The following is a 22,627-nucleotide window of genomic DNA, read 5'->3' on the forward strand; positions in this document are numbered from 1 at the left end:
TGTGGGGCCGGCCGGCTGGCTGGCTGGCTGGCCAGCCGGCTCCGGGGAGGCAGCGGCGGCGGCGAGGCCCGGCTTCCTCCCCCCCGTCGCCCGCCAGCCCGCCAGCTGGTCCGAGGCGGCGGCAGCGGTGGCGGCGTTGCAGAGCGTCTCCTGCGCATGCGCAGGAGATGCTCTTGCACTTTCGGGGGGATTTAAACATCCCCCCGAAATTTTTTAAAACTTTTTGTATTTTTGTGCACACGTGGGGACTGGCCCACGTGTGCACAAACCTCCCCCGGCCCCCCAGCTGCCCCCTCCGTGCTGATTTAAGTATCCGCACGGAGGGGGCAAGTTGGCTATTAGATATATAGATTTGCAAGCAAAACAGTATATACAGCCTTTGATATGATAAACTAACCAGGATCTCATCACAGTCTGACCATTTTTCAATCTTTTTTCAAAGTATTTGTTTTAGAAACTTCTGTTTTGCTCCTTGTAAACCTTGCTGGATTCAGTATATACATCATCTTTTTTATTTTGGAAAAAACCCTGATGTCTTGCATTAAATATTCTGTATAAAATCATTATCAACTGTTATGGGCCAGTTTGCGAGGTTACTTTGAAATCACTGAATTTGCTTCCTGTTTCCTGTTTCTGCTCTGTCTCTTTTTGTTCCATGGTATTAAAAGTGTCAACAGTGGGTTGATAATTGCTAGAAAGAGCTCCTACGGTTTGTGCACCATCACTGGCTTCTCTGGGGCTTGCTTGGCTTGTTTCAGCTGTAGGTGTTGACAAAGTTTGACGTGACATTGTAAAATAGTTTGATAATTTTTGACATTTAGAAATTTCAGATAGTTTCTCCTTGAGTTTGCATTTTTGGTATCCACTTAATTACTTTCTTGAACTCATTGCTATTCCTCTTGGGGTCTTGATCTCTACAATTACAGCCATAAAGTTGTTATTGTTAGTTCTACTGCAACTACATCTATTTATGAATCACACATTTAAACACAACATAAAAGAGGCAATGCAACAGATGCAATTTAGCATTACAATATACTATATAAACAAAAGCATGAAGGTTTTCATAGGAGTCCTTGTTCATCCCAGTCCAGTTGCTATTCATAGCGATGCTTTTTAGGATATTATTGGCTCCAAATATCTTCACCATCCACAAAGATGCACAGTACAAAAAGTCTAAACACATAAGTAATACATATATTGTAAGTCCAGGTTAACCTCACAATATTGGAACATCAGATAAGATTTCCAGGCTGTCTCTGGGAGGCTGCGGTTCTTCTCACTTGGATCCTGAATCCCACTTCACCCGTGTTTTAAAAGATCTCTAATACTTGCACAGATTACCAACATTTACTTGCAGTAATCCAAAGCAGACCTCGAAACAACAAGATCTGTGCAGGCCTTTCCCTCCCCTTATGGTGCAGCTTCTTCCTGGGCCAGGCCAAACTCCTCAGAAGCATTAACAAACAGAATACTAAAAACATGTATTGCAACAGTTCTAAATAATAATAATTTGCCCGCAATAATCCAAAACAGGCCTTGAAACAACAAGATCTGTGCAGGCCTTTCCCCACCTTTATGGTGCTGTTGCTTCTTCCTGGGCCAGGCTGAACTGCTAGGCTGCTGGGAACAACCAGCCCACTTTAGGGGAAGCTATAACACTGAGCATGCTCCATTCTAAGGTCAGTATTAAATTCTTCAACCCACTGGCTTATGATTCTGTCACTAAAACAGACTTATTTTAATAACAAACACTTTATTTTTATTTATTTATTTATCTAATTTGTACTCCATCCTCCCCGCAAAAGAGGCTCAGGGTGGCTCACAGTCAGTGCATAAATAACAATTAAAACAACATAAAATCATCTAAAAACAATTCAAGTTATAAGTAATACAAATTCATAAAGTACTGGTGATGGTTAATTAGTTGTTTGAGATGGCTTACTTTAAGAGTGTACTCAGAGGTCTAACAGTCATTCTGTTCATGCTCTTCCTGCGGCACAGGCTAGATGTCAGCACCAAGGGCCAGGGCTCTATAGTGTTGGCGGCTCCCTAGTTGAAAGCCTGATGGAAGAGCTCCATCTTGCAGGCCCTGTGGAACTGTAAGAGATCCCGCAGGGCCCTGATCTCCTCCGGGAGCTCATTCCACCAGTATGGGGCCACCACTGAGAAAGCCCTGGCCCTGGTGGTAGCCTGGGAGGGTCAATCAATTTTGAGACCCCAACCGTAGTGCTCTCTGGGGTATATATGGGGAAAGGTATGTTGGACCCTGGCCATATAGGACTTTAAAGGTAAGAACCAGCACCTTGAAGCGAATTCGGTATGCTATTGGCAGCCAGTGCAGTGCCTTCAGCACAGGTTGTATGTGCTCCCACCTGGGGAGACCCATCAGAAGCCTGGCTGCAGCATTCTGCACTAGCTGTAGCTTCCGATTTTGTGACAAGGGCAGCCCCATGTAGAGAGCGTTACAGTAGTCTAATCTCGAGGTGACCATCGCATGGATCACTGTTGCTAGGTAAGCGCGGTCGAGGAAGGGAACCAGCTGCCTAATCAGCCGAAGATGGTAAAAGGCCAACCTGGCAGTGACTGCGACCTGGGCCTCCATTGTTAAGGATGCATCCAAGAGCACTCCCAAACTCCTAACCTCTGGCGCTAGCACCAACGCGCCCCATCGAAGGTTGGGAGTGGGATCCCTACCCCCGAACTGCCCCGACTCAAGCACAGGTCCTCCGTCTTCATTGGATTCAGTTTCAATCGACTCAGCCTAAGCCAACCAGCCATGGCTTATAATCCCCGGTCCAGATCTTCCGGTCTGGAGTCGGACCGGCCAGCTGGCCAACATCAGATAGAGCTGGGTGTCATCAGCGTACTGGTGACACTCCAGCCCATGCCTCTGGGCAATCTGAGCAAGGGGCTGCATATAGATGTTAAATAGCATTGGGGAAAGCACTGCCCCTTGAGGCTCTCCACAATCCAGTGGGTGCCTCTTGGACCGTGGAGAAAGGAAGCGAGCCATTGTAAGGCAAGCCCCTGGATTCCTATGTTGGTGAGGCAGCGGACCAGTAACTGATGGTCGACCGTGTCGAATGCCGCCAACAGGTCCAACAACAACAGCGCTGCCAATCCTCCTTGATCCAGATGCCTTCGGAGGTCGTCTGTGAGGGTGACCAGTGCTGTCTCCATCCCGTGACCAGGGCAAAAACCAGACTGGAAGGGGTCTAAGATGGAAGTGTTATACAAAAAGTTCTCTGGTTGGATTGCCACCACCCTCTCTATTAATTTGCCCAGATAGGGCAAATTGGAAACCGGCCTATAGTTGGCCAGTTCAGCCGGTTCCAGAGATCGTTTTTTCAACAGAGGGCAGACCACTGCTTCTTTAAGCCCCCCAGGGAACTGTCCCTCAATGAGGGACTTGTTGATAATCTCCCTCGAGGTGCCTCAAAACCTGTCACAGCCAGCTCTAATTAGCCATGACGGGCATGGATCAAGGCAGCATGTGGTAGGGCGAACATCTAGGAGCGGTTTGTCAACTTCCTCTAGGCTGAGTGGGTCAAAATGATCCAGAACCAGAATCGAAGACGTGCGTGGAGCCTCGAGCTTGCTCACTGTGTCAACTGTGGCGGGGAGGTTGCGTCTGAGCAACAAGAATGGTGAGACTGAGGTGACAGTGGTGGAGGAGTGGGATGAGAAGGAGCCTCCAGTGCTGCTCCATACACTCTTGCCAGTTAAAAGCCAACTGGAAGGCTTAGGGATGGTGGCTGAGGCAGTGAGCTGGTGAGAAGGAGACTTTGCCCACCTCCATAGCTGCCACCTGAACTGCCCTCCCTAAACTTTTCCATCAGTTTCTAACTGGTGGGACTGCAGGGAACAGCACTGGAGGTGATGGTGGGGGGCAGGGGGCTCACAACACAAACTGGTACATTTTGTTGCAGGTCTCACTTGTAGCATAAACTTGGAAGCTCATGTTACAATACATCTAATTGCCTAAAAACTGCCACAAGGCTCTTTGTTTATGGCCTTGTGGCTTATTTGGCGCGAGCATGGCAACTCCTCCTCCTGTCTCAATGGCATTCCCAGTTGTTGTATGCAGTCTCCTGGGCTACCTGTGATTTTCTTGGGCTCTGTGCCAACAAAGCTGGCACCCTGAAATGTGCTCAGAAGGATGTAGGAAGCCAATAGAGATGGGGCACTGCATTCTACCCTTCTGAACTGTTTGTGTTTTTAGGCACTCTGCTTCCCCTAAGTGTGGGGGTTTTTATTTCAAGAGATGGCAACTCAAAAATCTGGTCAGATATGAGAATGTGATTTTTAAGAGATAACCCAAACACTTTTAAATTATTTGCATGCCTTCTACTGCCCGTGGTTTTAATGTTATATGTCAACTAATACAGTCCCAGAAGGTGGGGAGAAATGCTAATTTGCACACTAAATGGTATGATTATTTTTCATATTAGAAAAATATCAGGCAATGAGCTTGAGTTCTATAGATGGAAGTACTAAGTGCATTGGTGAGGAAGGTTGTAAACGTTTTGCTCTGGAACTATATAAAGTCCCTGTAAATTCCATAGCTGAAACAGCAAATGCACTTACAAGCTTAGCTGGTCCTTGATCTCAAGTTGTTAAGACTCCCTATCTTGCATTCTTCTTTCCCTTCAGCAGCTGAGCTTGTAAATTCCAGTAACATGAGTAAAACTCTGGCAGTGAGGCATGCACAGGCACTCAGCGGATTATTTGATAAACTTGCATATGTAACAGTTCTGAACATCTGTTATCCTGCTGCTGTAATAATGCATAAAATAGCAGCATTTTATTCTCTTTTTAGAGTGTATCAGGTGAGTATTCAGATTATCCCTTATATATTTTCAAAAAGAAAACTAGTTTAATTTAGCAAATCTAGCTAAAATATTCCAACCTGAGCCCTTAAATATGAACATTTGTTCAACGTTTCAGTTACTATTCAAAAAACACCTGGTCTTCTAAAAAGATGAGGACTGCTGTCTCTAACTCCCATAACTTCATTTGGGTACATCAAACGCCATACACATCTTTGAAGCCTGTTCAAAATACCTAGTATAAAATATTGATGTTGTTATGGTTACCACAGATATGAAGATTGTTCAGTATTTGGGATGCACCCAGAAGTTTTAAGAGTTCAGATCACTTCACATATATCAGTATATCTAATTCTCAACATGGCTGCATCAGGGATTGGAGATATGGACAGACAAGAACCCAAGAAAAACCCTAGGTTTTCTAGAAAATCTGAAACCTTAAAAAAAAACCATATTGGGGTGTTGAAATCTCCCCAAATAATAGAAACAACACTAAACATGTAATAAATTTATTTATTTATTAAATTAGATCTGCTTGGCTGCCCTTCCCTGTAAGTAGGGCGGTTTACAACAGAATGATAACAATTAAACAACATTAAAGCCATTAAAACAGATCAATAAATAAAAACAGGGAAACATATACCAGATGGCAGAAAATCAGCTCCCCTAGCCTCCTTGGGGGGAGGGGTTGCGAGGGAGTATGTGAGAGTGCCAGATATTCTCCCCCATCGCTGTCCTCAACCAAACGCCTGGCAGAATGTCTCTGCCTTACATGCCCTGTGGAAAGCTAATAGCTCCCGCAGGGCACGGATGTCTTCCAGCAAAGAGTTCCACCAGGTGGGGGCCAGGGCCAAAAAAGCCCTGGCCCTGATTGAGGACAGCCAGATTTATTTTGGGCCGGGGACCACCAGGAAGTTCTTGTTTTCTGAGTGCAGTGCTCTTCCAGGAGCATACTGGGAGAGGTGGTCCCAAAGGTGGCCACTGTTTTGGCCCCCCAGTCCATGACTGCTCCCCTCCTTCTTACCCTGGACAGAGGACTCAGCAGGGCCAGGACCTGCAGCAACTGCTGGGGAACTTGTTACCATGCAATTTGTGCAACACTCCTAGGTGTGATGGTGGCTACCAAGCTCACTTGAGCCCATTAGTAGCATCTGCACAACTTGCACAAGTTGACTGGATTGGACAGTGGCCACCACATTCACCTGAATAACCTGATACCTAGGGATGCCACTGTCAACCACTGGGAGTATTTAGGGGGTGGAGGCTAGTGTGCCAGCATTACACCAGTGCACTGAAAACTGAAAGTGACATCATGGGATACTCTAGGATTTGCAAAAACTCCATGATGAAACCATAGAGTATTGCAAATCCTAGAGTGTCCCATGATGGCACCTCCAGTTGTTACCAGACGTGATGTCAGCACATTGGCACAAAGCTGCCATGCACCCCTGTACCCTCCCCATTTTCTTCCTCTGGCACTTCAGGTACTGGTGGGCAATGAGCTAGTGTAGTGGGCAACACTGTAGCTACCACACTTTTGCAAATTGGCCAGACTTTTCCCATGGAGAGGCTGCCAGGGGAAGGGGAGGAAGGAAAGCTGAAAGCCAGCATGGTGTAGTGATTAAAGTGTCAGATTAGGATCTGGGAGACCCAAGCTCAAATCCCCACTATTCCATGGAAGCTTGCTCTTGCTGACCTTGGACCAGTCTCTCTCTCATCTATCCCATAGAGTTGGTGTAAGGATAAATGGAGGAAAGGAGAATGATCTCAGTTGCTTTGGTTCCCCGTTGGAGAGAAAGGTGTGGGCATAAGTGAAGTCAATAATAGAAAAACTGGTTGATGAGTGAGAAGGAGGCAGGATAATGGGAGATGCTACTGGGGCTTCTAGAAGGAAAGAGGAAATAGTATAGGGAAGGGAACACAGGGAAATGAAGTGAACTCTGCAAGTCCTTACAGGTTTCTTGCTTCTTTCTCCAGTACATTTTTAGCCAGCTTCAATAAGCAGATATCTTGTAGCACCAGTAAGACATGTGGATATTATTATCTCCATATTTACCGATGGAGGCAGGGAATGGAGGCTGAAAAATAGTGGCTGGTCTAAGAACATATACTGATTTGAACCATGAAGAAAGCAAGGATATAAATGTTTTGAATTATGATTAAAAAATAAAAATAAACTATCTTCAGGACAGAGGCTTATTTAATTGAAGATAACTGCTTGTGTTTTGTTCTTGCATCAGTGAAACCTCACCACTTCTAGGGAGGGTTGCCAGGTGGGGGAATTTCTTCTCCAGAAGCAATGGGGGGGGGGGAGAGAAACTTTAAAAGATGGTGTTGCATGAGGCCATGATGTAACTTCAGTTTTTGGACCCAGAAATGACATCACAGTACCAGCAGTACTCCAGAAATTTGCCTATTTGCAATGGTTTTTATGATAGAGATTTGGGAAATTCCTAGAGCATAGTGCAACAGTGGTTCCTCCCTTCCATTTTGCTCCCACTCCTCCATCAAGTGGCTGTGTGGATCCAAGGCAGGAGGTTGCCCAGTCCAGTGAACGACTGAGCAGTCCTACTTTTAGGGTCCTACTTTTTCAGGACAGAGAGAAAGGAGAGAAATAGGCGCTAAAGTGAGACAGCCAGGAGTTAAGGAAGGGAGTAAGCCTCTGTTAATCAGAGTGAAAAGGAAGCCTCTGCAGCTACCTTCCTCCATTGCCTGCCTTCCTCTCAAAGTGGGGAGAAATTGTGTGAGCAAGAACTCCATGTTAGCTGGCTGTTGTCATGTCTCAGAGGGTCTTGCAGTTGTGCTGGAAACTGCTGTAATATTTCTGGATCCACAGATAAAGACTTCTCTGAGTGAGTATTGGCTTAAAACAACTATAATAGGAACAGCAACTGAGACATCTTGTACAACAGTTTGTGACTTTAGTTATAGAACTAATTATATTCATTTGACCTTAAGGCAAATCAGCAAATTACCAATGCCTTACCATTGTTAAATGTAAGGGAATATCTCTAAATTGTAAAATCTATAATGACAAGTACTTATCCACACCTTTGCTACAGTGAGTGCTACTGCCAAATTAGCCAGGCTGGAAATAGACCGGGGGGGGGGGGGAGAAAAAATGTATTATGTAGGAAAAGAAAAATATCTTCCCGTGATCCATTGACCAGAGGGATTATGTTTGAGTTGAAACTGAACTCCATCTTTCTGTGTTATACCTCTGAGGATGCCAGCCACAGTTACCGGCGAAACGTCAGGTTCTACACTGCCAAGACCACGGCCACACAACCCGGAAAATCTACAGCAACTTGGAATTGAACATTAAACATTTAATATATAAGAAGGAATTATAGTAGGTGTGTCTTGTAATGTCATTAGCCCTGTTCACAAATTATAGTGAATGCACATCCAACCCATGTACAGCATACACTTGATTGTTCTTTGTATGTGTTTTGAGCAATGCTCATGCTACAGTCAACACACCTACAGCTGAATGTGTGATAGAAACCCCACAGTTATCCAGGTACCCTGGTTCCTGGAAGGCCTGTTGGCTCTTTCTTACAAACAAATGTATGCATGTATAGGCAGGATGTACATGTCTTCACCGTAATACATGAACAGGCTCATTGTTTTAGCAGGGTTGAGGAAAGTTTTACTTCTAAAACTTTTTATTTATTATTTAGAGGTCAAGAAATAAGTTCTGCCACATCCCTAGCAAACTTAATTATAAATACACTTACAAACATATGATCTTTATAGTTACACCTTACTTTGTGTATAAACACGTTAACAAGTACCATTTAAAAACATAAGATGTGAAACAGCCATACATAGTTCAAATCTTTTATTTCAAGCTATTTGTAAGGCACAATGGTATATCCTGCAAAACAGCCAAAACAATATTTGAAACCACTGGATATTTATTAATACAGACTAATCAGAAACATTATAGAAAAGATGTCCTCTTAAAACAGGTCGAACATCATAGAGGAATTTTAATTATTTACTGATGAAAGGTTCTTATGTCAACCAATATATGACCTGTAATATTTCAAGCAAAGCAGTGACCCCTCTCCTGGTAACTTCAGTGCTAAATCTTTATAAAAAGTGTATACACAGCTTTTCAGAAAGACAATAGTAAATATTTTAAAAGTCAGACCCAAATACTCTAGATTTTTCAGCTATAGACAATTAAAAGAAAATGAATCATTTTAAGCATGAATCTTGGCTCCCCTTTCCTCACCTAAACATCCTTTTCGTGCTTTTTTTAAATGACAAAATCAAATCTGTCCTCACCTTCTCAGAGGCTACAAGACCTAATTTTTGTAGATTATCAAATGCCTTCTTTTCTCAGTCAGTTGTAAATTTACATTTATCAAATGACAGTGAAGGACAGAAAAAAAACTTGGGAGCCCCCCCCCCATTCAGGAGAGGTCATGTAAGCGGCTTTAAAGTGATCAGGAGAGGGAAACAATGAGGTGAGTGACAGTTGTGTGTCTGATTGCTTTGACTTATAGATCCATTTACTTCCTTCCAAAGAAAACAACCTCATCCCCCCCACCCCCATCACTGCTGCTGAGGCACCTGGCTTTGCTGATTAGGAGGGGAGCTGCTCCATCTAGCAGAGCCACACATTCCAACAGGCAGAGTGTACATTAGTTCTTTCTGTCTTGCAATCCTTACCTGGTTTCTTTGCAGGTTCAGGCATCTTAAGTTGTTGCAAGCTAAAAAGCCAGGATCTGGGTGAAAGCGCAAGGCGACTGAATGACTTTCAAGACTCCTCACTACAGAAATACCACTGGGGTGCCCCCATCCTGCTCCTCCCCCTTGTTCTCCTCCTGTTGTCAGCAGCAGCCCCTTATCAACACAGCACAGTGCTCTTGACAGAATTAATCAGCTTGGATAAATATAGCTGGCTTCCATGAGTCAGGGAGCAAGAACTGCCCAGTCTGGCCCTGCTGTGATAGCAGTTTATAGGATGAAGGACTTGTGCAAAGCCAGTGTATACAGTGATGCTCTTTGTTCGTCTTCTCTCTGCCACATGTAATGGCATCTTCCCTGTTGCAATACCATTTAGGGTTTCCAACAGCCAAGAGAAAAGATGTCCTGCCCCTTTAATATAGTTAATTTACCATGCCATGAAAGTTTTGGCTGTTTCCATACATTAAATCTCTGTTAAAGGGACAGGACATCTTCCCGCCGCCAGGCTGTATGTAACCATATATACAACGCTTCCATTTTTGAGTGTAACATCAGGCACAATGGGTATAATCCTAGGTAGAGATAAATCCCATTATGTTCAATGTGGCTTACTCCCAGGGAATTTTTCTTAGGATTGCGGCCTTTGGCCCCTCCAGCCACAGTTAATCATCCCGAAGTTGTGTTAATTTAAATGGAGAAATAACCACATGCTTAAAGCTTCCCCAGTGAAATTGCTGAGATGCTAGAGGGCTTCACTTTGGCTGATTTATGCCCTGTATTTTTGAACACTTGTTTATTCTGGGCTTTTGGATCCAAATCTCAACATGTCCCTGCTTTGCTGCTCACTTCTGAGTTACTATTTGTTTTAACACTGGTAGCTGTAATTGTAATGTATTGAAATGATTACATGAATCACCTCATAGGACTCCCATGTTAAGCTTCGAGCCAGACCAGGGCTCCTCTGAGCGAACTTCCTATTGGTCGCTTCGTAACAGCGACCAATCAGAACGATACCATTCCCTAGGAGGGAAAGACTCCCATTGGTTTTTATCCTAGCAATCTCATTGGTTGTTATTTGTAAATAGGCGTGGCTACATTAGCCCGGTTATGTTTAAAAGGAGCATAAGCTCCCACTGTTTTCTGTTCTGGTTTCTTACTGAGTTAGTGCTTGTTCGTTACTTCTAAATAAAGCTGAATCACTTGCTGAATCACTCTACGAGTCCTTTGTTAGCGCGATCTAACAATTGGCGACGAAGGTGGGATGTTAGAGCAGGTAGGCAGCCCTGCGGACATCCACACTTCGGACTCAGAAGGAAGCGAGCAGAGCACAGCAGCCGATCCGGCGGAGGCGCCACCAGCTCCGGTGCCCAAGTCTCCCCCGATGGCTGGAAGCCAGAAGTTCGAGTGCTTCGAACCCTCCTCAGAAGACTGGGACTCCTACCTGTCCAGGTTCGAGTTCCATCTGGAGACCCACGACATCACCGATGAGGCGAAGAAACGAGCATGCCTCCTGAGTTCCTGCGGGAAGGGGACCTTCGACATAGCCAGGTCGTTGGTGGCCCCAACTGATATAAAGACTGTCACCTACGCTGACATCACGGAGAAGCTTAAGGCTCACTATTCTCCACAACCGTCGGAGATCGCCTGCCGGCACGCTTTTTACAAGCGGAACCAGGCCGGAGGCGAGACCATCGCAGATTTCGTGGCGGCCCTTCGCAAAGCCGCACGGCCATGTAATTTCCACAACGTGGAGGAAGCCCTCAGAGACCGTCTCGTCTGCGGTCTCAAAGATGAAAGGCTGCAACAGAGGCTGTTCGCCCGCACCACCCTGACCTGGGCAGTGGCCTACGAAGAGGCCGTGGCCGCGGAAGCAGCGGAGAAGTCCACGAAGGAGGTCCGCCAGCGGGTGGCAGAGCCCAGTATACACGCTCAACGAGACAGCGAGGGCGAAGACGCGGATGATGACGTCAACGCGGTTCGAGGCAAGCGGACCCCAGCGAAGACTACCAACGTCAAGCCTTGCTCCGGTTGTGGCGGGAAGCACCAGCGCGACTCCTGTTGGGCTCGTGATGTCGACTGCAGAGCGTGTGGGCGGCGTGGTCATCTGGCCAGAGTCTGCAGATCAGCGAAGAAGGATCCCTCAACTAACAACCGGTCAGCGCAGAGGGGCACTCCAGTCAGCACCCAAGGCAAGACCCATTCCTCAGCATCGGAAGCAAGCTGCCAGTTGACGGCGACCTTGTCGAGCGCATCGGCCGTAAATCGCACCAGCAGCCAGGGCAAGATCACCGTGACTCCACTCCTCGACGGCCGACCCTGTACAATGGAGGTGGACTCAGGATCGTCCGTGACGGTGATTTCTGCCGCGTCCTGGCGCCAGTTGTTCCCGAACCGAAGCCGGCGGCGGCTCCAGCCTGCGGGAACCAGAGTGTCCGACTTCCAGGGCAACCGAATTCCCTTGGCCGGACGGGACTCTGTTACTGTTGAGTATAAGGGGAAATGTGTTAAACTGTCATTCCTGATTGCAGAGGGAGACCGGGTTAACCTGCTAGGGTTAGATTGGTTTGAGCCATTGGGCATTGGTATTTCTGGGATTAACAGGATGTCTGAAAATAAATGGGGCATGCTGTACGACCTGTTCCCTGATGTATTTGCCGAAGGGTTGGGGAGGTACAAGGGCCCCCCGGTTGCGTTTGACTTAGATCCGTCAGTCAAACCTATTAGGTTGAAGTATCGGAAAGTACCTGTGTCTCTCAAACATAAGGTGGAAAAAGAGATTGACAAACTAGTTGAGCAAGGGGTTTTAGAGCCAGTACCATACAGCAAATGGGAGACCCCGATCGTAACCCCTGTCAAATCAGATGGGTCCATACGACTATGCGCCGATTACAAATGTACGATTAACAAGGCGCTGCAGCAACATTCGTACCCGGTCCCGGTAATAAGCCACATTTTGGCTTCCCTGGGGGGTGGCAAGATTTTCGCCAAATTTGACCTGGCCCAGGCATACCAGCAGTTGCCTGTCACCCCGGAGGCTGCCGAGGCCCAAACAATTGTAACCCACCAAGGGGCTTTTAAAGTGAACAGGCTGCAATTCGGGGTCAACGTAGCACCTGGGATTTTTCAGGGCCTCATGGAACGTCTACTAAGGGGGGTACCTGGCACAGTGCCCTATTTTGACGACGTGCTGATTGCGGGCGGGTCTGAACAGGAACTACTGGACCGGGTTAAAGAGGTCCTCAGGCGTTTTCAAAATGCCGGTCTCAGAGTTAAGCGCTCAAAATGCACGCTCGGGGTGGAAAGTGTGGACTTCCTGGGGTTTCGCATTGACGCAGAGGGAGTCCACCCCACGGATGAGAAGGTATCTGCAATCCAAAACGCCCCCAGGCCGGTGAGTAAGAAGGAGCTCCAATCCTTTTTAGGACTCCTGAATTTTTATCATGCGTTTTTACCGCATAAGGCATCAGTGGCGGCCCCTTTGCACGCGCTTTTGCACAAGGAGGCAAAATGGAAGTGGGGGCAGGCCGAGGAAAAGGCTTTTGTGGGAGTCAAGGAGCTGCTGACATCTAATGCCGTACTCACGCATTATGATGAACACAAGCTCCTGGTGTTAGCTGCTGACGCTTCACCTTTTGGAGTAGGCGCAGTTTTAAGCCATCTGATGCCTGATGGGAGCGAAGCGCCTATCGCTTTTTATTCTAGATCACTATCTGCGGCAGAGCGGAACTATGCCCAGATAGACAAGGAGGGTCTGGCGTTGGTAGCGGCTGTCAAAAAGTTCCATGATTTTATTTTTGGCAGACGATTTTTGCTGGTCACTGACCACAAGCCGCTACTGGGGATTTTTGCGCCCGATAAGCAATTGCCAAACATCATGTCCCCACGCATGCTTAGATGGGCGATATTTTTGCAGGCTTATGATTTTGACTTAGAGCACCGGCCTGGGAAAGCGATTGGGCATGCGGATGCCCTCAGCCGGTGCCCGGTGCCGGACATTGGCGCAGACCCTGCCCCCGCCTGTGAGGTCTTGGCAATTGAGGAGCTTCCTCGACCCCCGGTATCATCCAGGGACATTGCAGCACACACGGCCAAGGATAGCGTGCTGTCCCGAGTATTAAACTGGGTTTGGAGGGGGTGGCCGGTTGGAAGCGTTGAACCGGAGTTCGGCCCTTACAAAAGCCGTCAAAATGAACTATCCATTTCTAAGGGCTGTGTATTATGGGGGAACAGGGTGGTGGTTCCTGACAAACTCAGGACGAGAGTGTTAGAGTCGCTGCACGAGGGTCACCCCGGTATGGTACACACCAAAGCGTTGGCCAGAGGGTATGTCTGGTGGCCGGGGCTGGACAAAGAGATCGAAGAATGGGTACGAGGGTGTCCCAAATGCCAGCAAGTCAGACCCGATCCCCCACAAGCTACACCCCAAGGCTGGGAGTCATCTGGTAAACCCTGGGCCAGATTGCATATAGATTTTGCTGGCCCTCTCCAAGGGCAAATGTTCCTAATTGTGGTGGACGCTATGTCCAAATGGCTGGAGGTCGTGCATATGAAATCGACCACATCACTTGCTGTGATCCATGCGCTCCGCCGACTTTTTGCCACCCACGGGTTGCCTGACGTCATCGTCAGTGACAACGGGCCTCAATTTGTGTCTGAGGAATTTAGGCTCTTCCTCACGAGTAATGGCATACGCCAAATGACTTCGGCCCCTTTCCATCCGGCATCTAATGGCCAAGCCGAACGGATGGTCAGGACGGCCAAAGAGGCCCTGGGTAAAATGGACGAAGGGGACTGGAGCCAGAGGCTGGGCTCCTTTCTTTTGCTGCAGCACACCACCCCCTGTAGTGCTACAGGCCGTAGTCCGGCCGAATTGTTAATGGGGCGGAGACTCACGACCCGTTTGAACCGAATGCACCCAGACCTCACTGAAGAGCAATCCGAGCGTACCACGGCGCAACCGAAGGTGCGCATGTTTGAAAAAGGGGACAAGGTTTTCGCACGAAATTATGCAAACGGGCACTTATGGCTTCCTGGGGTTATATCCGACTCTGTGGGTACTCGAATGTATGTGGTGCAGTTAGCTGACGGTCGAATATGGCGGCGCCACATAGATCAGTTAAGGAGACGTTGGGCTAGGGACAGCGCTGACTCTCCGACGGCTGAATCCCCTGATGTCGAGTGGACACCCCCAGAGCAGGCGGTGAGTACCGAAAGGCCCGGTACTGTCCCCGAGTCAGGGCAGAACCCTGTGTGCGGGGCTGAAATCCCAGTCGAGTCTGTGCCTGATCCAGGCTGTAGTGAACCCCACTCTGACCCACAACCTTGTCTGCCCATGGAGCCTGCACCGCTCCGCAGGTCCCAGCGTTCGCGGCAAATGCCGACTTATCTGAAGGACTATGAGTGTAAATACTGTTGGAATAACTGATGTACAAAGGTTGATTGCATGTATGTAAATAATAAAACAATTGGGATGATGGCTTAACTTAGGGGGGAGGAATTGTAATGTATTGAAATGATTACATGAATCACCTCATAGGACTCCCATGTTAAGCTTCGAGCCAGACCAGGGCTCCTCTGAGCGAACTTCCTATTGGTCGCTTCGTAACAGCGACCAATCAGAACGATACCATTCCCTAGGAGGGAAAGACTCCCATTGGTTTTTATCCTAGCAATCTCATTGGTTGTTATTTGTAAATAGGCGTGGCTACATTAGCCCGGTTATGTTTAAAAGGAGCATAAGCTCCCACTGTTTTCTGTTCTGGTTTCTTACTGAGTTAGTGCTTGTTCGTTACTTCTAAATAAAGCTGAATCACTTGCTGAATCACTCTACGAGTCCTTTGTTAGCGCGATCTAACAGTATGGGACAAACTAAAAGAGCTATGATAAGAAAGAAGGATGTACCTTCCTCCGCAGTACACAAACTAGGGGCACAGGAGGATGAGGTCAGCCCTCTCAGATACTCCTCAGAAAAACATTCTGTTTCTGTGCGGGGCCAGAGGTCGTAAGACACTTCCCATCTGCTATCAAAATGGCTGTATCTCCAGTAACAGTTAAATAATTCCTACCTTATTTATTTTTGCAATGAACCTGATGCATGTAACTTTGGGCTTATTTTGGTTTCTGCCTTCCCAAGACTCCTGTCTCTCCCCACTCCAAAACTGGGCTGGCACAGGCAATCCTCTTCATTATATTAGTTAATCGTATATAAACTTCCTATTGCTTTAGCTCAGATCTTTTTTTTGTGTTCAAAAAACAAACTGATAATATTTTTTTTGCTTGGTGTTGCTACTGTGCTGTTGGCTACCAGATGGCAGTGTTGACATGAGAATAATATTATCCAGTCTGGATTACAACCTACTGTCTGTCCTGGACATACTCAGAATCCCAGACCTAATTCATCTCTCTCAGTAAGGGGAGCTTTCAAGGATATTGAGCCTCATAAGGCTGTCTTTGACCTTTCAAGGTCAGCTTTTGGCTGAGATGATGTACTGAATAAAATTTGTTTTGTCACCCCTTCTTTAAGGCAGACAGAGTGATAGTATACGGTTCTATGTATTTCTTGGGGAAGCAAAGATGGGGAGGAAAGCTGCCAGAGGGGCAGCATCAACTACACAAAGAAGATTTTGGAATTCAAAATCAAAGGCCAATGAGAAAAATCTGGGCCCTGGGCTAATTCTAATTATAGCAAGAAGTCCCCACCCCATGGGGGGTAGGATTTGTGAGATGATGTAACATTGTTAGCTGCTGCTAAAGTGAAGCAAATTGGAGGACTCCCTTCTGTATGGTACAGTGCATACTATACTGCACAGGCAAGGAATTTGTTGTCAGAATGTGAGACATTCTGCTGCTGTTGGTAGGTACACGTGAAAACCAGAAAGGCAGTTTGAAATTCACTTATACCAGGTTTCAGTATCAATTGACAACAGTGCTGGAAGGCTGATTTAAAAATCACATTTCAATCATTCTATGTATTCCTATTCATCTGATTTTGGTCATGGAAGAGCTGGCTTAGAATGGCAGGGGGACATTTTCCCTGTCCCTGTAAGGGTATGGTACAGCTCAGTAGGGAAGGGGGGGGGCTTTAGAGGTCCAAAGGGACGAAGGAATGGTAACAGCAACAAGCTTCCTGGTTGCATTTTGAAAGCTGAACTTAGCTCTGCCCTTTCCCTGCTCTATAGGGTTGTAAGCCCTTACCCTTAGCTGGCAACCTCCCAGAGATGTTGGGGATAGAGGCTCACTAGAATGGCATCCCCCAACTTCATGGTGTCATTTCCAGCTGCATAGTTAGAAATGATGTTACCATGTTGCCAGTCACTCTAGTATTCACTTGGAACTCTGTAGTTTTGAACAAATGAGTGGCCAGTGATGTAGTGATGTCACTTCTGGCAAATATCCTTCCATCTACAGAAATGCTCCATTGGATCCAAGCCCGTGTTGTAAGCCCACCACCTGCATCATATTGGCATAACATGAGTCTGTTTGACACACAATTCCCTATTGTCCCTCAAGAGATATTTGTGGGGTATTGTGCAATAGCTAAGAGACTCTTGTGCCACTCTTGCATTGGTTGTATGACAAGGGTTACCAACAAGCCTGGAGAAAGATGTCTCATGCCTTTCATACAGGCTTAATGGGATGTTATTTACCAGCTGATATTATTTACCTCCATGCCATGGAAATCTTCAGCTGCTCATTAAGCCCTTATTAAAGGTGCAGGACATTTTTCTCCAGGCCTGTTGGGAGCCCTACCTATAGTACAGTAAGAATACTTCTGCTGTGTTTTCAGTCCTTTTTTATCATTTAGAGTTCTGCTGATATTATAAAACCAAAACCAAAATGCAATAGAAATAAACCACAACCGATGCCTTCCTATCTCCCAACCTAAACAGAGGGGATTAAAAATTGTAGAATACCAGAACAAGTAACCAGATATAGTAAGATGTGAAAATAAAATAAAAAGTACTAGGTACAGAAGAAGAAATAGATGAAAAATGAAAATGAGGTAAAGGGAAGAAGTAAAGTGGAAGTCTACAGCTATCTTAAGAATGGCAATTGCATTCTGAGTACCATCCAAAATCATCAGCTGTTGTGTTAATTAATGTTATTTCTTCTGCTGTAATAAAAATTGACTGACTGACTGACTGACTGTAAGGTGAAATGAGGCCCTTAGGTTCCAGCCTTTTTCTTTTTTTTCCCCACAGAGACAAATTTTAATTGGTTACTATTCATCAAAATGGTTAAAAGGATCAATTATCTGAAATTTAAAAACAAAAAACACAATCAAGCATAGATTGAAAATACTTGATGCCATCCATGTTGTGTGGACTGCACATCGCCCCCTGGAATCTAAGTCAGTGTTATTTAAAATCCTCTGGAACCAATGTTTCTGTCCATATGCACTGCAACACAAATCTTGAGAGTTACGTAAAACAGTATAGAGGTAGACCACCATAAACAAATACATCAAAAAGACGTGTGGAGCTGATAACATAGTTCCACAGTCCCTTCCTTCTAGGGATAGCAGTTTAAAATTTCTTAAAATAATTAAGAAAGAACAATATAACAATTACAAAGGTTTACTATACCAAATCAAGTGGTGTAAGAACTGTAATAAGTGGGCTAAAATTTTTATAGCCCCTCTTCCCTCCCCTTTTTCAAAAAAATTGTGCAAAATAGTGTTTAACATACATAGCCTCCAATACTTTTAAGGAAGAACCTTCAGTGGCATACAAATATTAAGTTACCTACAGCAATACTAACAGCAATATCTGTATACATTTTCTCTGCAAGAAAAAAAAGAAAAAAATTGCTTTCTTTCTCCAAAGTGTGCTCAAATCCTATGAACCAGTTCATCTTGTGTGGCGTTTTTTAGGTTTTTGCCAGCTAAATGCAGTGTTGGATTTCCCGAGTATTTCTTCTTCTGATGATGGTATTTCTAGAAGGTCTAGTTGCAAAGCTTTCAATAATATAAGGTCAGAATCCAGATCAGTTGCATATAAAGTATGGTCTTGAAACACCACTTGCAATTTGTGGTAGGAGATCCATTTATATTTGATATTGGCTTTTGATAAAGTTGTAGTTATAGGCTTGAGTTGATGTCTTTTTAACAAGGTTTCTTGTGCCAAGTCTTGCATGACCATTATTTTGCTATCTTTATACATAATAAATCCTTTTCTTCTTGCTAAGACCATTACTGCTTGCTTTGTTCTCAGATTGGTGAAACACACTAATATATCTCGTGGCCATGTTCTGGTTTGACGTTGTACATGGGGACCCATCCTATAAGCATAGTCCAGCAAAGGAGCAATTCCGGGATCTGTTTGCATAGCAAATGTAAGCCACGAGGCTATGAATACTGGGAGCTCTGTATTTTGTTCCTCTTTCTCCGGAAAGCCTCTAAATTTAAGGTTATGGGTACAAAGTTGGTTATCAATAGCAATCAATTTTTCTGTGGCCCAATCGTCTCTTTTCAATAAAAACTTGGTATCCTCTTGTGCTGCTAGGCCTGCTTCTAATGCCGAGTCAGCCGCTTGTGCCACTTTGTCTAGTGATTTTTGAAAGTCAGCAAACTGATCTGCAAGTGGTTTAAGAATGTCAGCTGTAACTGCTGCCATATATTTTTTTCCAACTCTTGAATTGTGGCTATAAATTCCTCCCTTGTGAGAACTACGCCCCCGGGAGGGAGATCACCTGGTCTGGTCGCCATTTTAGGGTTAACTGCATTTATAGGCCCTGGAGCTATGGGGGACTGCTGGGGTGAGAAAAATGTGGAAACTGACCTTGTTTTCACCCCCGCGGCTCCTCTGGATGATTTAGAGGTTTTTCCCATGCCCAGGTGAGAAAATTGTCAGCTTTCGGAGGCTATAATTGCCGGCAAGGGGAGGTTGATGGAAGAGCTCCGTTCTCAGGCGTCCATTTACGATCGCGCGATGCCACCGCCCCCCCCCCCCCCCCAGGTTCCAGCCTTTTTCTATGCTGTACATGTGCTACTTCTGCAACACAGCATGACATTCACCTGTTTTGGAATTATGTCATAGTGCTGACTCATGCGCAGACCATTAGTCTATTACTGTACCCCTAAGCCTTTTTCAGCAGTTCCATAGCATAGCCGTTGTATATCTATATGGTTATATATGGTCCACTAGATAATGTGGCATACAAGGAATTAGGGATGGGCACAAACCGGCTCATGAACAAAAATTTGTGATGAATTCTGGCCAGGTCGTGATTTGCAACTGAAGTTTGTGGCAGGTCAACCGGCACAAACTTTCCATGAACTTTCAAGGAGTTTGTGGAAGTTTATGCTGGTTGGTGAATGGATACATTTCCAGACAGACTGTCTCTACTCAAACAGAATGTTTACCAAACTTCAAAGCAACAGGACCTCTGGAATTCTCCAGTCTTGGAAACATTGTTGTCAGTCTCAAACTAGTTATGTCAGTTTCAAGAGGGTCCCCCTCCCTTGGTGGAGTCCTTTTGTGTTCACTTCCGTTTTCTTGCAAAGAGCTTGCAAAATCCCACCCCCATTGCTTGGATTTGTGACTGTGCTTTAAGACTTTTAAGCTTGCAATGCCAGTGATTGCACTGGTACTGCTAGGCACTCTGTACATTGTACTGGTTCTCCTGGACTTGCAAAAATCCCCCCCCCCCCCGGCTTGGACTGTGATTGAGCTGGCATTGCCACATTGGCACTGGGTTCTGCTGGGCACTGGTTTCTGCACTGTTTCAGCTGAGATTGCACAAATGCCCACCCACCTTCAGTTTCTACTGTAGAGATTCTCTGGTTTGACCTTAGTCCTGTTAGGTTTACACTGCCACAGTGGCACAGGTTCTGTTGGCCACATTGCACTGGTTCTGCTGTTTTTTTCTTCTATTGGAAGTACCTTCTTTGGGTGGGGGGGCCATAACTTGTACTCCATAAAACCAATCCTCACCAAACTTTGAGGGCAAATAGAGGAGAGTCAGCTGGAGATCTCCTGTGAGTTTGGTGACTCTAGCATGCTGGGGGGGGCATTCTCCCTCATCACGAACTGAACTGGTTAATTTAGCTCTTAAAAGTTCATGATGGTTCATGGCTCATGAACTGGGCCTGACACAAACTACAAACGGAAACAAACCACATTGTCCCGGTTTATGCCCATCTCTACAAGGAACTGACATCGATCCTAAGGGAAAACTCTGTGCAGGAGCAGAACAAAAGTCAATCTATCTAATGCTCTGCTTCTAGCAGTAGCCACCTGTATGAAATTCTGAGTATGAAGGTGATGAGTCTTGACCTTTGCCTGTTGTTTGTCCCCATATTCTCAGTGTTTTATGGAGGTTCCTTTAGCTGCCATCTCTAATACCACTAATAACTTGTCCCCCATTAGAACAAAGTTTGAATCCAGTGGCACCTTTAAGAATTTAAAACTTTGTTGGTCTTAAAGGTACCACTGGATTCAAACTTTGTTCTGCTGTGGTGTGGTCACATGGCAAGCTTACAGCAATTTGTTCCTGCTGTAGATTTGATCGGGGGTATTTTTTAGTGTGTTCAGATGAACTCACATCCCTTGCCCAACCGCTTGCATTGCATGATGAGGCTCCAGGCACCATCCAGACAGCCGTGCTGCCCATGTGGTGGCGCGGCACAATTTGTTTTTAAAATTATTTTTGTGTGTGCATATGCACATATGCGCATGCACAAATCACGGCTCCTGCTTGGGTGCAGGGTTTCCCCCTGAACAGCGAACAAAATGAACTACCGACATGTAACCGAGCGCTGTTTTATGTGCGCTTGAGCGTTCATGCATTTAATATATTCAGTGCAGGATTGGTCATGCATACAATGGTGAAAGCCGGAAAAAAAACTACTGCAAGAAAGATGTACAGATGACCTAACTGTCCAGATAGGAGAAATTGCGGATTCACAGCACAAGTAGTAGGAAAGTACTTGATTTCTCCCGTGTCGGAAAACCAGGAGGATTGCAGGAGTGAGTCCGCTTCGATACGGGAGATAGAATCAGCTGTCTGGTCAGCCCTTTTAAATGCAATAGGGAACAGTTCTGAGACCCGATCAAAATGACTGCGTGACCATGATCTCCCAGTGTCAGAAAACGCGCTAGAAAACCGGGAGAATTGCGGGGGTGAGCCCGCTTCGATACGGGAGACAGAATCAGCTGTCTGATCAGCCCTTTTAAATGTGATAGGGAAGAGTTCTGAAACCCGATCAAAATGACCGTGTGACCACAAACTAATTCATAGGGAAGGTGCTCCAGTTCTGCCTCCACTATCTATATATCCAATGAGGTGTCCATGTTCTGAATGGGGGCAATATTGCAATCTCAAAAAAGATTTTGCTTCTTTGATAAGAATGAGATGTCCAAGAAAGGGTACAAAGGATGGATAATGGTTGGCAGATATGAATAATTAATATTCTCTGGAAATATCTCTGGGCATAGTTACACACCATCCAGTCATCATTTTTCCTGAAATCTTATTGCATATTTAAAAAAAATCATAAAGTTGGAAGGGGCCGTACAGGCCACCTAGTCCAGCCTCCTGCTCATTGCAGTATCATCCTAAAGAATTTCAGAAATGGCATTGCCAACTATGTGACAGTGGAGAAGAGTACATTTTTAGACTCTTAAAAAAAAGAAGCTTTTTACACTTTGAGCTTTGTGGGCATTCTTCCTCATTAAGCTGAAAGGGGAAGCTTTCAGATGCAGGAGAGTTCTGTGCACTGGGCTCCTGGTGTATGCGTGCAAAAGGAACCCCTGGATTATGGCGAAGGGATAGCTGACAGTGCGGAAATGCAGCTGGTTAAAACATGACAGCAGATGCACAGCTGAAAAAAATGCAGCTGGACAAAAGGTATTTCTTAGGTTGTTTTGTTTCCTTCACAGCTGTGATCCAGAAATGGTCAAACAGGTGGAAACTCTCAACCAGTCACAAACGGGGATTTAATATTTTTAGAAAAAGTAAAATGAGGAAGGGAAAAAGATCTTCGTTTTGAAAGGAATGTGGTTTTAAATAAAATGGTGCACCTAGAATCCTTCTTAAAAGTTTTGTAGCAAAAAAAGTCTTTTCGCTTCACTTTGGTATCATGGAATGATTAA

The 22,627-nt window shown here is 45.5% G+C and overlaps 1 protein-coding gene across 1 annotated transcript in view; it reads right to left on the bottom strand.

The window, feature by feature from the left end:
• Nucleotides 1-10,024, bottom strand: part of MYBPC3 (myosin binding protein C, cardiac) — a 102,267-nt gene extending 92,243 nt beyond the window's left edge. Inside the window, 3 exon segments of the mRNA XM_015426398.1 lie at nucleotides 9,516-9,610; nucleotides 9,612-9,670; nucleotides 9,965-10,024. Of these exon segments, the coding sequence (XP_015281884.1) occupies nucleotides 9,516-9,610; nucleotides 9,612-9,670; nucleotides 9,965-10,024 (214 nt within the window).
• Nucleotides 10,025-22,627: the final 12,603 nt, after the last annotated feature.

This window comes from Gekko japonicus, unplaced genomic scaffold, assembly GCF_001447785.1.
Source record: "Gekko japonicus isolate JY-2015 unplaced genomic scaffold, Gekko_japonicus_V1.1 scaffold835, whole genome shotgun sequence".
Classification (NCBI taxonomy): Eukaryota; Metazoa; Chordata; class Lepidosauria; order Squamata; family Gekkonidae; genus Gekko; species Gekko japonicus.